Here is a 15,016-nt window from a genome sequence, read left to right as displayed (position 1 = left end):
GTTGGAGCATTTTTGTATGAAAAAAACAAAAACATAAAAAAATAATTGCATGCTATTTTGATGAATTGCAATTAATTTTCAAAAGACTTTTTTTTGTCAAGCATGAACATGAATCGATGAGTTGAAGAGCATTTTTGGTGATACCCTTTCAATTCATTTTTATATCCTACAATAAACTATGATCCTACCGTCAAGGCCACTCTCAAACTTACAACATATGATTTTTTTTAAAAAAAAAAACTATCATGTTTTTTTGTCATTTGTTTTTGTAAATTAATTGTTGATAATTTTATGTGTTACAATATATTATCTTTTGTTGTTATGAGTGGACCCGGGTTGGGTCAAAGTGATCCTATAAAGGAATAATGAGTACAAGTGGTTCCTTTAAGACCTATTTTGAACATATTCAAAAGTGTAGGGCCAAAACCTGATTTTTACCATCTATACGAGTCCAACTCCCATTTTGAAATAGTCTAATCAACGAGTTTTCTATTTTTAGGGATGAACATCAATTTTTCACAAATAACTTAATCAAAGAGTCCCTTATTTATAGGGATGGATGTTTGAATTTTGTGAATGACCTAATTAACAAGTCTCTAATTTTTAAGGACAAACATCAAATTTTTTGAATAGCCTGATCGACTAGTCTCCTATTTTTAAGGACAAACATCAATTTTTTTAAAAAAAAATTATAAATAAATTAAAAGAAATCATGAATAAACTCAAAAAATAATTTAGATAGTTAATGGCATGTAATATAGAAGAAAACATATAGCAATTGTAACCTTTTGTTTGAAAGGATGCAAGAAGGGTGATGTCTATCTTCTCTTAACCATAATCAACCCTTTATTTGAATATCTGAAACCAATGCTTATTTTAGGATTCCTAGTTTTCTTTAACTACTAGGTGGCGACTCTATTTCTTCTAGTTTTTCATTAAACTTGAAGGTCCTAACCGTCTTGTTGAGAGTGACAACTATTAAAGGAAAGGACTTTGTACCCAGGTTATTAATTCCCTTATAGTTGGCATTCTATTTTTCTTATTGGAATAATAAATTTTGATAGAGTATTTCAAAGTTCCATTATGGGACTAATATTTAGTCTTTTTTCTTACTATAATTTGTTAAACTTAGAATAATATTGAAATGGATAACTAGTTGAAACTAGATAGAAAAAATAATGGTAACAATCATCTTTAGGACCATCATCTCCATGGTTACATAATCAGCCACAAGGTTGGTTATTCTAAAGATTATGTGGTTATAACACAAAAATACTAACATTTGAAAAAGGCCATATAAAGTAGCAGTTCGATATGTAATTCTCTTTTCCTTTTATAAACATGACAATAAATCACTTGTAATTTAGGGCGTGTATTGTTAAAATTAAACTGCGTTATAGTTGTATGATCTTTATTAGTAGAAAGGAAAAAATTTTCGATGGAGGAGGTCCAAAGAGAGATTAATGAGAGAAACAAGTTGACAGAGCCATAATTACGCCATCCACTATTGGATTCGTTTGGGTTTTTAGTATGTTTTACACCAGATTATACCCTACAAACTAACTGTTTGAATTTTGTTGATTTGTTGTTTAAGAGATCTCGCCACTGTATTATTTCTGAAAAATTGAGTTCCAAACAGCCATAGCCTCTGGCTTGGTTCTCCTCCTTTCACCTTGGATCTACTTCAAATTTCTTAGGGGGTTCACTTAGGTGTTCTTTTTGCTCTGAACAATGGAAATCAGATTTGAAAAACCCTAAAATTTTATGTTTTCATCAGATTATTTCAGTATGAGACATGGCTACTAGTTACCTAGGAACTAGTCGATCAATTTAGCAAACCTAGGAACCGATCAACTAGTTAACGACACAAACTTCTACCACCACCACAAACACCAAAAAAACCTCCAACATCACCAACCCATATAACACCAAGTCCTTAAACATCCCTCAACCTCCTTAACTCTAAATCAAAACAACCCTTAAGAAAAACAAAACCCTACCGCCACCCACATTAACACTATGACACTAAAGAACACCAATACCACCAACTCTACCCCTAGCACCTCATGGGTTGATAAAGTAAAAGTGTCAAACTCAACAACCAGAGCTAAGATAGCCTCTTTCCATGACAAGAGATTGGCACTATTTTGGAAATCCCAGATAATGTCATTGATAAGAGTATATCGAAATGAAACCGATGTTTAGTGAGATTTTTCCTTGATTATAGGATGCCCTACCACGCGACCAACTTTATTGCCTTTTAGGTTTGGAAGAATTATAGCCTTAAGAGTGTCATAATAACACAACAGGGTTTCTTGATTTATGATTTCAAAACTGAGGATGATGCTTACTTAGTTAGGAAAAAAGGTTGTGGATATTTGGGGGAAAGATCATTATCCTCTAACCATGGCACCCTCACTTTGTTCTTGACAAGAATAAAATCTCAAAAGTGTCTGCATGAATTCGCCTTCAAGAGTTGCCTTTTTCTTTTTGGAATGAAACGGGCCTAACATGGTTGGAAGACCTCTGACTTATGATGAAAAACATTTAACAACAATCGACTTGACTATGCTCGTGTTTGTGTTGAACTAGATACCTTATTGCCCATGGTTCATAGTTTCCAACTGAAATGCAGGTTATCTTTATATCAAAGTTATGGTTGAGTATAAATGAAAGCCACAAGCCTGTGACACTTGAAAAGTACTTAGGCACTCTAGCAATGCCTTGGTTGAGGCCCCAAATCTTTTCGTTAAGAACATGTTGAAGATCCAAAATGGGGGTGATGTTTTGCATGTATGTAGCTCCCCAATTAATATTGCTTATAAGGTTGTATCCCCTTTAAATTCAGTTGACTGGTTCAAACTTGCCAGGAATCGAACGATCAATTGGATAAGACAAAAGCCCCGGGATCTCCTATTCAAGGAACTAGTCGACCAATTAAAATTCTCCAGAAATTAGTCAACCGGCTCAATGTTGCTGAATTTTATGCCCAAACTACAATGAATGATGATGTTGGGTTGGATTAAGACTCAGATGGGAACTATTCACAACTTGGAAAGAACCAAGTTGGTTTTCTTCAAGCAGCTAGCAAAACTCTAAACTTTCCAAGAAGTAATGAGACTATGGATACCCCAGGTACTGTTATGACTTTGGGTGTGAACAAGAGTGTTAAAAATAAGCTCCGACTAGAATAATCAAACCCACCTTCTAAAACTATTGATGAAAAGAATATGGTGAAAGGGTCTAAGGATCGTTGATTTTGTTTCTTAATATCTCCCCACTATTTATTATCTATGTTAGGTTGTCGAAATATTTAGGGTCTAAATGGCCCATAAAAACATAAAATGATAAAGGATTGAATTAATAAGTATAAACCGAGTTTTGTTGGTCTTTTTTAGGCTAAGATTACTTTTAATAAGATGAGGGGAGTTGAAACAACTAGTAATCCTTCATTATAGCAGTCTCTATCTAATGTCTTAGATACAGTTAATTGTCGTATTCTTGTTGGTTGTGACCTGATGGTATATAATGTCTTTTTGATGCATTATTCTTGTTAATGAGTAACTTGTGAGGCGTTTTGGTTGATAAGTGCTCTTTTGGTGTCACTTTTATTTTTGGCCTCAATACATTTGCGAGGCGTTAAGCCTTATGGGATTATTTGTCATGTCACACTCGCAATTTAGTCTAGATCGTGGCTTATTTTGGAAGACTTTAATGCTATTATGAACGCTTTTGATAAATATATAGGGGGCTTACATGGCATGAAAACATGAATGACTTCGGCAATTATGTACAGACAGCGAAACTAGTTAAAGTTCCTTACTTAAGATACACTTGACATAATAGTTAGCATGGCAGGGGTACTATTCATGAGAAACTAGATTGGATATTTGGTAACTCATATGGGTTCTCTACTTGGCCGGCTATTTGTTCTGAGTTTTTACCTAGGGACTCCTTAGATCATAATGATATGGTTGTCCACTTCAGTTGTTCTTTTACTAAGGTAAAAACAACTTTTAAGTTCTTGAATCTATCGGCTTATATGGATGATTTCCTGGGTTTAGTTGCAGATACATGACAGATTACTATGGATGGTAACTGTATGTATAGGCTTACCAAGAGACTAGTTTTGCTAAAGCCTAAGTTGAAGTCTTTGCATTAGCAATACACTAGCCACATCTCTAATTGAGTGGTTAAGGCAAATACTAATTGGGTTATAGCATAGATACTTCTTTATGGTTCTCCTCACTCTAAAAAGTATTAAAAGGCATAAAAAGAGAGCTTGTTAGGGAGTTCTTATAATTGAGTAAAGATAAGGAGGTTTTTTACAAGCAAAGGTCTTAGATTTAGTGGCTAAACTTTGGAGATGGAAACACCAAATTCTTTCACTTATCACTACTTTATAGATAGGTCATGAACAAGATCTATTGATTGACTGATGAAACAGGGTCTCGGGTTTAGGATCAGCAAGGTCTGGGTCAGTTAGTAGTTTGTTACTTCCAAGGGCTATTTTCTACACACATAGTCAATACTTCAAAGGGTGCTTCCCAATACTTCATTGGTAGGATTCCTCCTGACATTGTGCCTATTTTGGAGTTATACATTACAGATCATGAGATCAAGGAAGCTTTATTATTTATCCTATATGATAAGACTATTGGTCTAGATGGTTATACTTCCTCGTTCCTTTAGAAAAGTTGTGACATTATTGGTAGGGAATTCATTGCTACTATGAGGTACTTTTTTGATATCTCTACTCCACCTAGATGTGTTAATGCTAATGCATATCTAAAGCCATTGTGAGTATATTGAAAGGGATCTTTTGTATGTTACTGGTCCTGCTGAGACTACCTTTGTTCTGGGTAGACAAATATCTGATGCCATCTGGTTGACTCAATAGTTTATGCATAACTATCATATAATTAGTCTTATGCCTAGATATGCTTTGAAAAAAAGCATTAGAAAAGCTTTTAATACAGCTAGTTAGGATCTTATCTTAATAGGGAAAAAGGGTATTGGAGTGTCTGATGTCATGGTTAGATGGATTGAAATATGCATGTCTATAGCTCATTTCTCAGTGGTCATGAATGGGGAAGGTCACGACTTTTTCCCATCTTTTAGGGGCCTTCATCAAGGTGACCCTTTATCTTTTTAATTTTTTTTTATCTTGGTCATATAAGGTTTAAAAGGCATTCTTCAAGAGGATTTACAGAACCTGAGGTTTCGATACCACTAGTGGTGTCAGCAAACTGTCATTACTCACTTGTGTTTTGCAAATGACCTTATAATTTTCTATCGAGCATATATGGACTCAGCTAGGATTGTAAGGAAGGCTTTAGATGATTTTGTTGGGTAATCTGAACTTGTTACAAATCCAGATAAAAGCCATGTTTTCTTGTCAATAATCGATGATGAGTTTGGGGCCGTTTTGCAGATTCTTTTGGGTTTCAGGATGAGTTCTCTACCAGTCAGGTAACTAGGAGTCCTAATGGTCTCTACTAGACTGACATATAGTGATTGATTTTCTTTGTTGGAGTGAATTCTCTCCAAAATTAAGTTATGGACTTTAGTTTCTCTTGCATATGTCTATAATTGATCAAATATGTTCTCTTTTCCATCCAAGTATATTGGTGTTCCATGTTTATTCTTCCCTGCTCTGTTATCAGGAGGATTAAAAGTATATTAGTTGCCATTCTTTGGAAGGGTTGTTCTTCCATTTATGGGCTAAAATAGTCCAGGCTTCAGCTTGTTATTCTCTCGATAAGGGAGGTCTAGGGATTAAGAGGGTTGGGACTTAGAATAGAGCAGCTATTCTTAAGCACATTTAGACTTCTTTTAGAGAGATCATAGGTTTAGTTAGGATGTGTTCATATTGTCTTATTTAGGTGTAGATCTTTTTGCATGTTAGGCCTCCTTCATAGAGAGATTTGTCTCATGTATTGTTGATGATATTGCTACTTCCCTGTGGTTAGACTATTGGTTATTGGATGGGCAACGGTTCTACGACCTTTTGCCTTTGAGGGTGCTATCGTTAATTGGGCTTCCTTAGGATGCCAAAGTGCCAAACATCATTGAAGAGGGCATTTGGTCTTTTTCCTCAGGTAGTCAGGAGCTTAAGCCTATTTGATACTCAATTTTTTTCCATCCTATGATTGTATTGTCTAATCATTATACTTGAAAGGGTCATCCATCAGGGAGATTTTCTATCGATTTGGCATTAAAGATTCTTAAAGACACGAGACCTACATATTCTATACATCACCTCCCCTGGTTTCTAGGTCATATTTTGAGACACTCTTTTATCCTATGGCTTGCTTCTATGGGTCACCTACACACCATGGACATACTTCATGCTTATTAGGTCATCAGCTCCCTGCTATGTAGCTTTTATGGGTCGCATGTTGAGACACAACACCACCATTTATTCTTTTAGGAGGTGTTTGACAGTGTGGTAGCAATATTTTTTTTAAAGTGTTTTTTCACTCATAAATGCATCAAAATAATGGTTTTTTTTTTTACATCAACATATCAAAACCATCTATCATTATAAGTTGACCTTTTATGCCATAGAGACCTTTGCTTCATGGACATACATGCACTATCGACAAAAGAAAGAGTCCATGCATCTACTAGTTCGGTTAGTCCTCTCAGCCACGGTTTACTTCATCTAGTATGAGAGGACTAATCAGGATTTTCAATAGGCTTATCGACCTCACCATGATATTAGTGAGGAAATCTTTGAGCTTATCCGATCCAAGTTGATTGAGCTAGAACCAAAGTATCAGATTTTTATCGCTCTCAGGTCCATATGACGTCTGCTTGAGTCATGAGATACCTTTGCTTTGCTTTCTTTGAGTTCCTCTTAGCATTTCTTCTATCTTTTTTCTTATTGCCTAAGGTTAAATGGATCTAGGTGACAGGACAATGTACATCTTAGGGTATGCCCCTAGTATTTTGGTATACCTTTTCCCTTTAATACAATTATAGTTATCCAAAAAAAAGTTATAGTTGTATGATGGACTGATAGAAATCACTTGTTTACATGGGTTTTCCCTAAAGCACATAAACTCAAAGCATTATTATATTTAAAAATATATTTTTCCAAAACAATACAAAAAACAAGATTGAAACACCAAATGACATCAATCAACATAGCATTCAAAACATGAGTTGACAACTAATTTCCTCCAAGAACTTTTAGTATTAGTGGTGAAAGTTCGTTCAATAAAAGTAAAGATTAGACGTGGACTTGTGCTACGCCACGAGGCCAAATTATTTTTTCTTCATAAAAAATGATGTTATTAGCCGCAAATGTAATTTAAAAAAAGGAAAGAAAATTCAAGACTTGGGTTATAGACCCAACTAAGTTAAATAAGTTGGTTTTATTTTAATTAGATAAATAAATTAGGCAATGACAACAAATTAACCAAATTAAAAAAAGTGATCACAATAATTTAGGAAAAAAATATTTTTTCAAAAGAAAAAAAATGATGTAGTTTAATTCTTAGCCAATTAAATACAAAATGACAAATTTGAGTAAAAAAAGATAAGAAAAATGGTCTGAGTTAACCAAGTTAGCATGACAAACCTGTAACCTAATAGAAGCCAAGTCAACTTAAGTTAACATGTCAAACCCACGACACGGGTTATGAAATTAAAAAAACCCGATAGAAAATAAAACGAAAAAAACCACAAAGCTTGTGTATGTGTGTGTGTGTGTGTAAAGCTAATATTGAATGATGAAATCGAAAAACAAATAAGAAAAAAAAATTAAAACGATGTCAACCTGCAATAAAGTCTCAAACTCATGAACCAGGTCATTAGACCAGAAGTATCATATCTAGAAAAATCCTGAAACTCAATTTTCAACCAATCAAATATTAAAGAAAAAAATTCAATTATATAAAACAATTCAAAACCAAAAATAGCAATAAAAGAATAAGGATCAAAATTGAAATTAAAATAAATTTGAGAAAAACTATAAATTTTTAATGAAGGGTTAAATTGAAAAAAAAATCAAAAGAACAAGATCCAAATTAGAATTTTTTATATAAAAAATTAGGATCAAAAGATGAAATTAAAAACAAATCAAAATTTTACAAAAGAGCCAAGAATAAAAACTAAAAATCAAAATAATAAGGATAAAAGTGAAAATGTCAATAAATAAGAGGACAAATGAAGGAGAGAGAGAAAAAAAAAAAAAAACACTGCAAATTGCAAACCGTCTCTTCAGTGTTGCAACGCGATGCTTCACTAGGAAAAAAAACACCACAATAATTTCAATGACATGATGGAAGGTAATTTTTAGCTTCTGGGAGACATGACACGCTCCACCAGAAGATTGCGAGTTTAAAATAAATAATATTTTATATTCATAAAAAAAATCAAGTTGTCCTTAATCAACTTAATAATTATAAAAATTCATAATGAAAAGAAAAAAAACATGGATGCAAGTTTTAAAAAATTTGTTTTTAAAAGTAATTGGATAATTTTACTGTGTTTAAAAAATTAAAAAGATGAAAATAACCCTAGATGCAAGATTTAAAATTTTTTCTATAAAAGGTAATTTAATGATCGAATTATACTTAGAAAATGAAAAAGACAATCCTATAGGCCTTGGAAAATTACCGAATCACCCCAACACCAAGAATATTGACTCTTTTTTTTTGGAAAAGCAAATTGATAATTATACTTTAAGTGAATAACGAAATGTATCTTAAGAGTATAGTGAATCTCGTTTCCGTTTAAGTTTATCACAAGGATATCACTTTGACCATCAAACCAAAAAAAAAAAAATGAACAGCTTTAATGTTTCTACATGCTCCATCGCATCTTTCTTGAGGCTGATAGTAAAAGAAATATCAAAACACGGTGATGACAGTGTCTAGAACAGAAGATTCGATTTTGTTTTTCTTCCACTATTCAAGATTGAAACAAGCTAGGACGCTAAATGCAGATATGCATTCATAGCCCGCATCGCATGTCACCATTGATAACGAAGTTAAGGAAGAGTCCTGCAAGTTGCAAAAAGAAGGATAAGACAAAAAATCATCCCTTCCCTTGCAAGGGACTTCGGAACACTACTAATCTACGAAAAACAATACATATTTGTCAGGTTTCAAAGTGATTTCTCACATGATTTAGCAGCGGGTGCCATCAAATTCAGTTTTTCATAAATTGTGATTCTGTCCTCCATGACTCCCTGGCTTTCGTATATCTGATAAACAGAGAGAAAAATGAAGGGATTTGAAGACATTGCATGCCCATATATAGCTTTGCTAGTTCTTGGAAGCCAGGAATGTAGGAATCAAATAAATTGCAAGATTCTCAGAATATCTCGCTCATTTTGCGCCGGTAGCAACGGTTGGTCCTCAGTCCTTCTGTATGCACTGAATTTGGCACATCATCCATCTATGCAAAGCAATAGAAAGACTTATAGATGAACTCATGACTAGCTGCGACATAGACGAAAATCAGTTCAAAAATGGGCAAAGCAATGGTCTAACTAGTACCACACTTCTCATGGAACAGGATTAGACTCAATATTGTTGGCAAAAATACTAAATAAGTTATCAGACCTGGTTAACAATGATAGATTTGACTGTGTGTTGGTAGATTGAGCTAGTTTTCTTTCATCTAAAATGTGAAATTTCTATCAAACTGAGCTAACCAAGTAACTAAGATGAAGGTAATTTCAATAAAATCAGAAAACTTGTACCAGCTAGTAGAATACAATTAGTTCCTCAAATGGATGCAAAATCCTCGAGTTATCAAGATCTTTAAGCCATTGAGTTTGAATCAATTATCCCAAACTTTGCCCATAACAAACATAGCATCCAGCAAGGAACATTCATCAATAGCAAAGCAAGTGCTAAAAATTGAGAAATTCTCCTCAACCACAACCATTTAATTTCTTTCAAAAGTTGACAACTTGATACCACTTTCATAAAGCTAAACAATCCATCTATCAGTGGAGAAAAGCATAAACAGCAGTGGAAATATAAACCAAGAGAGCAGAAGAAACTAAAAGAACCAAAGCAGTAACGGCATGAACAGTGCTCTTACTCCCACAAGACAACATCCCCAACCTAATCTCAATCACATTAATCATTGACAGCATCAAAAATACACAACCTATAACCGAACCAATAGCCGATCCCATCATCCCGAACCTCAAAGCCTTCAAGTTAATGTGTGCCCTGAAAGCCTCATCCACGTCTTTACTGTTCAACAAATTGATAGCCAGTTTCAGGCCCTGTGCTATTAGAGAAGAGAAGAGGAAGAAGCTGAAGGACACAACCTCGAAGACTAGTAGATTCTTTTCCACGTCGATGCTTGCGTCGCAAGATGTGCGGTTTTCGAGGCTGCGCTGATTTGGGGTTGTAAGAGAGAGCCCAACAAAGACGGCGATTGTAAAAAGAGAGTTCACATTCACCAGGCCATCAAGGGCTGTCACGTGCACGCTGGTCGTTGAAATGGAGGATCTAGAGGATCCTCTTGTAGTCATGTTTTCGCTGTAATACGAGTCTTTTGGGTATGGATCAGATCTGTCAAGATAAGCCAGAAAACGAGTTAGCAAGTTTCATATCATGAGCTTAAAGTATCAAGAGAAAAGGAGTTCAAGTTTAGAATATGAAAGCGAGAGAGAGAAAGGGGGATCATGGAGGAAATGAGTAACTCAGCCATTGCTTAATCCTTGATGCAGTTCTTGAAATGAGGAGGAGAGAGGAGAGAGATTGGCTGCTAAAGCTAATGGAGCCCTGCTTCAGTGTTCTATAAGATTGAGAAGGAAATTTCCTCTCTTTTCATGTATTGGTTCTTTTTCTTGTACGACTTGTGGTCTTCGAGGAAGGAGAGAGAGGGAGATGCCTTGCTTTTCTACTTTCTAGTTCTTTTCTTGTTTACTTTAATATCAGGTTTAAACTTGTGAGGGAAGTGGATATGTGGAAAGCTGGAAGCACACACGACACAATACAAGTGGGATTTGTTTCAAACCTCAAAAGGATCTCTGTCTCGGTCTGTATATTGATCATGCCATTGTGACGCTATTGGAAACCTAGCGGCAACGATATTTATTATAAATCAAAACTATAAAAAAAATTAAACAATTAACGGATTTGTTCCAAGACTTAAAAAAACTCAAAGATTTTATCATATGTCAAAACCTTGGAATATCAAGTAAACTGGGATACTGAAATATTTAATTTTTATATCCATGTCTCTTGAAAATATAAGTCAAGCAATTCCATTTATACTAATTGATATACAATTGTTAGTGAATATATAATGTAATCAATCAGTTGGTTCCATGTAATACTGATTTTATTTCTATAAAACACATTTATTATTAATAAATATTTTCTTTATATATAATATTTATTTATATTTAATTAATTAATATAATATTTTATTAATGAATTTAGAGTAAAAATAAAATCTGCGGAACAAAAATATTTTACATAGAAAATTATAAAGTTGTTACAATTATGATATTCTTATTGCATTAAAGTATTGTTCTTAAATGTTTTTGATCAATGTTCTATTAAGACTAGACTATAATTAAAACTGTTGAAATTGATGCATATTATGTTCCTTCCTTTATGAAAGGAAACAATTGATCTCATAAACTGAGGTATAAAAGATACTTGGAACTAATATGTTGGTGTTTGTCAGATTACATGTACACTGATCTGACTCACAAGTGAATTTTATATGCAGAGATCATTTATGTCTATGGAAAGGCTAATGTGACAGTTGTGTAAATGATCTTTAAACTTGATATCGCTAAGTTATCATATATAAGAAATTTTATGTTTTGATCCTAACCACACGTTGCCCTAATCATGGATAACAAACAGGCAGATATTGGGTATAGCATTTGAATGTAAGTTGAGGTTTCTTAATGAATTATGTAAATGTTATGTAATTTAAAAATGTAAGAATTTAGGTAAGAAAAATATTTTGTAATCCAAGACAGAAAAAATGATGGTGAAGGATACAACCATGTTGTTTGTAAAAGGACTTATAAAGATTTGCAGCAACTATCTAGGTTTTGACCATCTAATTTCCTTTGATGGCTCGAGAGAATTAACTTACATATGTCCATAATCATCCAATTAGAATGGCATGCTAGGGATGTATGTTTATATATAATTGTTATGTATGATATATCACTAATGCCATTGAATGATATTTAATTAAAATAATAAATCTCTCATTAATATATTAAGTACATGTTGAGAATATGATTTATTGTCTCTTGATTTTATATGCATAAAACTAGAGTTCTATTCATGGATAACTTGTTAAGTTAGTCAAAGTTACCGTTAATTGAATATGTTTAATGCTATAAAATTCGGACCTACTTAACTAATTTATATAATTCAGATAAGTTACTTATGATCATACAAGATTAGAGGTAATAGTTAGGCAAAACATATATAATATGTTTAGACATAGAGTTGTTACCAAACTAATATAAGAGTCATATATAAATGTGATTGATAAGCTATTTTATCTACCTAATTTAATTTATTTTGATTTTTGAGTTACTTAAGGTCATATAAATTAAATGAAATCCTAAACCACTAGGAGACCTAAGCGAGATTTTCTTAATTAATAGTGAAAGCTATTAATTTACAAGAAAATAGTGGGAGACCAAGTTAAAATTAAAGACCTTATATGAATTCGGTTATAAATATTTATGCATGGAACCAATACTCGTTATCTTTACATGAATAGGTTGATAGATTACCATGAGTAGTAACATATCCCTACATAACATATATGATGCTAATAAATTGATTGAACCAAACTTCTTAAACTAGTACCAAAACATGAGAATTGTTCTTAAGTAAGAAAGAATGTTATATATTTTTGAAAATTCGATTCCTCCTGTCCTTGATGAGAAAGTTGATAACGAAGTTAGGACTAAATATCAAAGTCATATTTATAATGATGAGAAAGTAGCATATGTGATGTTAGCCGGCATGACACTTGAACTTCAAAGACATCATGAGAATATGGATGTCTGTATAATAATTATACATCTCAAAAAGTTGTTTTATGTGGCTAATGCACTGAGAGGTATGAGACCTCTAAATAATTGTTTTGGTGTAAAATGATAAAGGATTCCTCGATGAACACCTATGTGTTGTAGATAATTGGCTATTTTAAAGAATTTGCATCATTGGGCTTTATCATTGACCATGAGTTACGTGTTCACTTGGTCTAATAGTCTAAGCATAGAAACCTATTTGGGCCATCAATAATGACAAAGGTATTTGTTATCATTGTAACAAGGAAAACCACTATAGAAGAAACTACAAAGATTATCTTGCAACCGTGAAGGTTAAAAAGCATATTAAAGCTTATGCTTTATGTATGTCTATGACTAAATAAATATAAAGTGGACCTACAAGTTGGCAATGAAGTAAGGGTTATTGCATTAACTTTGTCAAATGGACTGATACTAGAATTTATAATTGTTATTATGTTCTAACACGTCTTACAAACAATGTATCCATTTCTGAATGGATTTAAATTTATTATTGAAGGCAAATGTTGTTTTTTATATAATAATAATGTTTATTATGGATCTGGTACTTATACAAATTCTTTGTACATACATGATTTTAAAATGCTCAAATTCAATATAAATAGCAAGAAGAACATATTAGATAATCAATATATATATTAATAATGACATTGTAGACTATGTCATATCAATAAAACAAAAATTACTAAGTTACATAAAAAAAGATATTTGATCCTTTTGATTATGAATCGTATAAAACTTGTTAAGCTTGTTTAATTATTAAGATGACCAAAACACCCTTTACTAAAAAAGTGAAAGATCTAATACATTATTTGGTCTAATACATACAGATGTATGTGGACCAATAATAATTTTTGTCATGAATGAATATACATGTTTCATCGTTAATGACCATATTGGACATGGTCATGTGTATTTGAAAGGTTGAAAGAATTCAAAAATAAAGTTGAAATACAAATTAGAAAGAGTATCAAGATACTTTGATCGGATCAAGGTGATGAATACTTCAACCAAGATTTTCAAGATTATTTAAAAAAGAATGAGATTCTCTCATAATGAGCACCTCTTAGAACACCACAACATAATGGAGTTTCTGAAAGGAGAAATCACACCATATTGGATATGATGCAATCCATGATGAGCTATATAAACCTGCCACCTTTCTTTTAGGGTCATGCCTTATAAACTACTAGTACTTACCTTTTAAAAAGAGTTCCATCAAAATCTATTAATAAAACTCCATATGAGATATGGAATGGTAGGAGACCAATCTTAACATTCTTAAAGATTCGAGATGTAATGTTTATGTGAAGCATATTATATCTGAAAAGTTAGGAGCTAAGTTAGATAATTGTAAGTTTGTTAGATATCCAAAAGAATTAGTTCAATATTATTTCTACCATCCCGTTGAGTAAATTGTCTCAAATTATGCTACATTTTTAGAGAAAGAATTTGTTTTTGAAATGAGTAGTGAAAGGAAAATATAACTTAAAGAAGTTCAAGAACCACAAACTAACATCCAAATAGAATCAAAACTCGAGGCTATAACATTTGATGTTCAACTTGAAACTCAAGAAACACAATAACTCTTTAGATCTAATAGAACACATCATGCACCATTGAGATATTAACTTCTCATGGAAATTAATGATGACGAGTTATTTATACTTGATGAGCCTACCAATTATATGAAAGCAATATCTAATATTGATTATGGGAAATGGCTTGAAGCCATGAAATCTAAAATGGATTACACGTACACCAACCATGTATGGACTTTAGTTGATTCACTTAAAGGGATAAAACCCATTAGATGTGAGTGGGTCTTTAAAAAGAAAACTAGCATGAATGGCAATATACAAACGTACAAAGCTAGATTAATTTCCAAATGTTAAATACAAAGACAAGGGGTTGATTTTGATGAAACTTTCTCGATAGTAGCTATGTTAAAATCAATAA

At 32.8% G+C, this 15,016-nt stretch overlaps 1 protein-coding gene across 1 annotated transcript; it reads right to left on the bottom strand.

Moving 5' to 3' along the window:
• Positions 1 to 9,869: 9,869 nt before the first annotated feature.
• LOC7469373 (uncharacterized) lies at positions 9,870 to 10,957 on the bottom strand. Its single transcript, XM_002320529.4, has 2 exons — positions 10,679 to 10,957; positions 9,870 to 10,547 (listed from the first exon to the last, which is right to left on the bottom strand). The coding sequence occupies exons 1-2, from the start codon at positions 10,684 to 10,686 to the stop codon at positions 9,968 to 9,970; spliced, it is 588 nt and encodes a 195-aa protein (XP_002320565.4). The 5' UTR covers positions 10,687 to 10,957; the 3' UTR covers positions 9,870 to 9,967.
• Between the last annotated feature and the right edge of the window lie 4,059 nt (positions 10,958 to 15,016).

Source organism: Populus trichocarpa, chromosome 14, assembly GCF_000002775.5.
Source record: "Populus trichocarpa isolate Nisqually-1 chromosome 14, P.trichocarpa_v4.1, whole genome shotgun sequence".
Classification (NCBI taxonomy): Eukaryota; Viridiplantae; Streptophyta; class Magnoliopsida; order Malpighiales; family Salicaceae; genus Populus; species Populus trichocarpa.
This window is presented reverse-complemented; position numbering and strand designations above follow the sequence as displayed.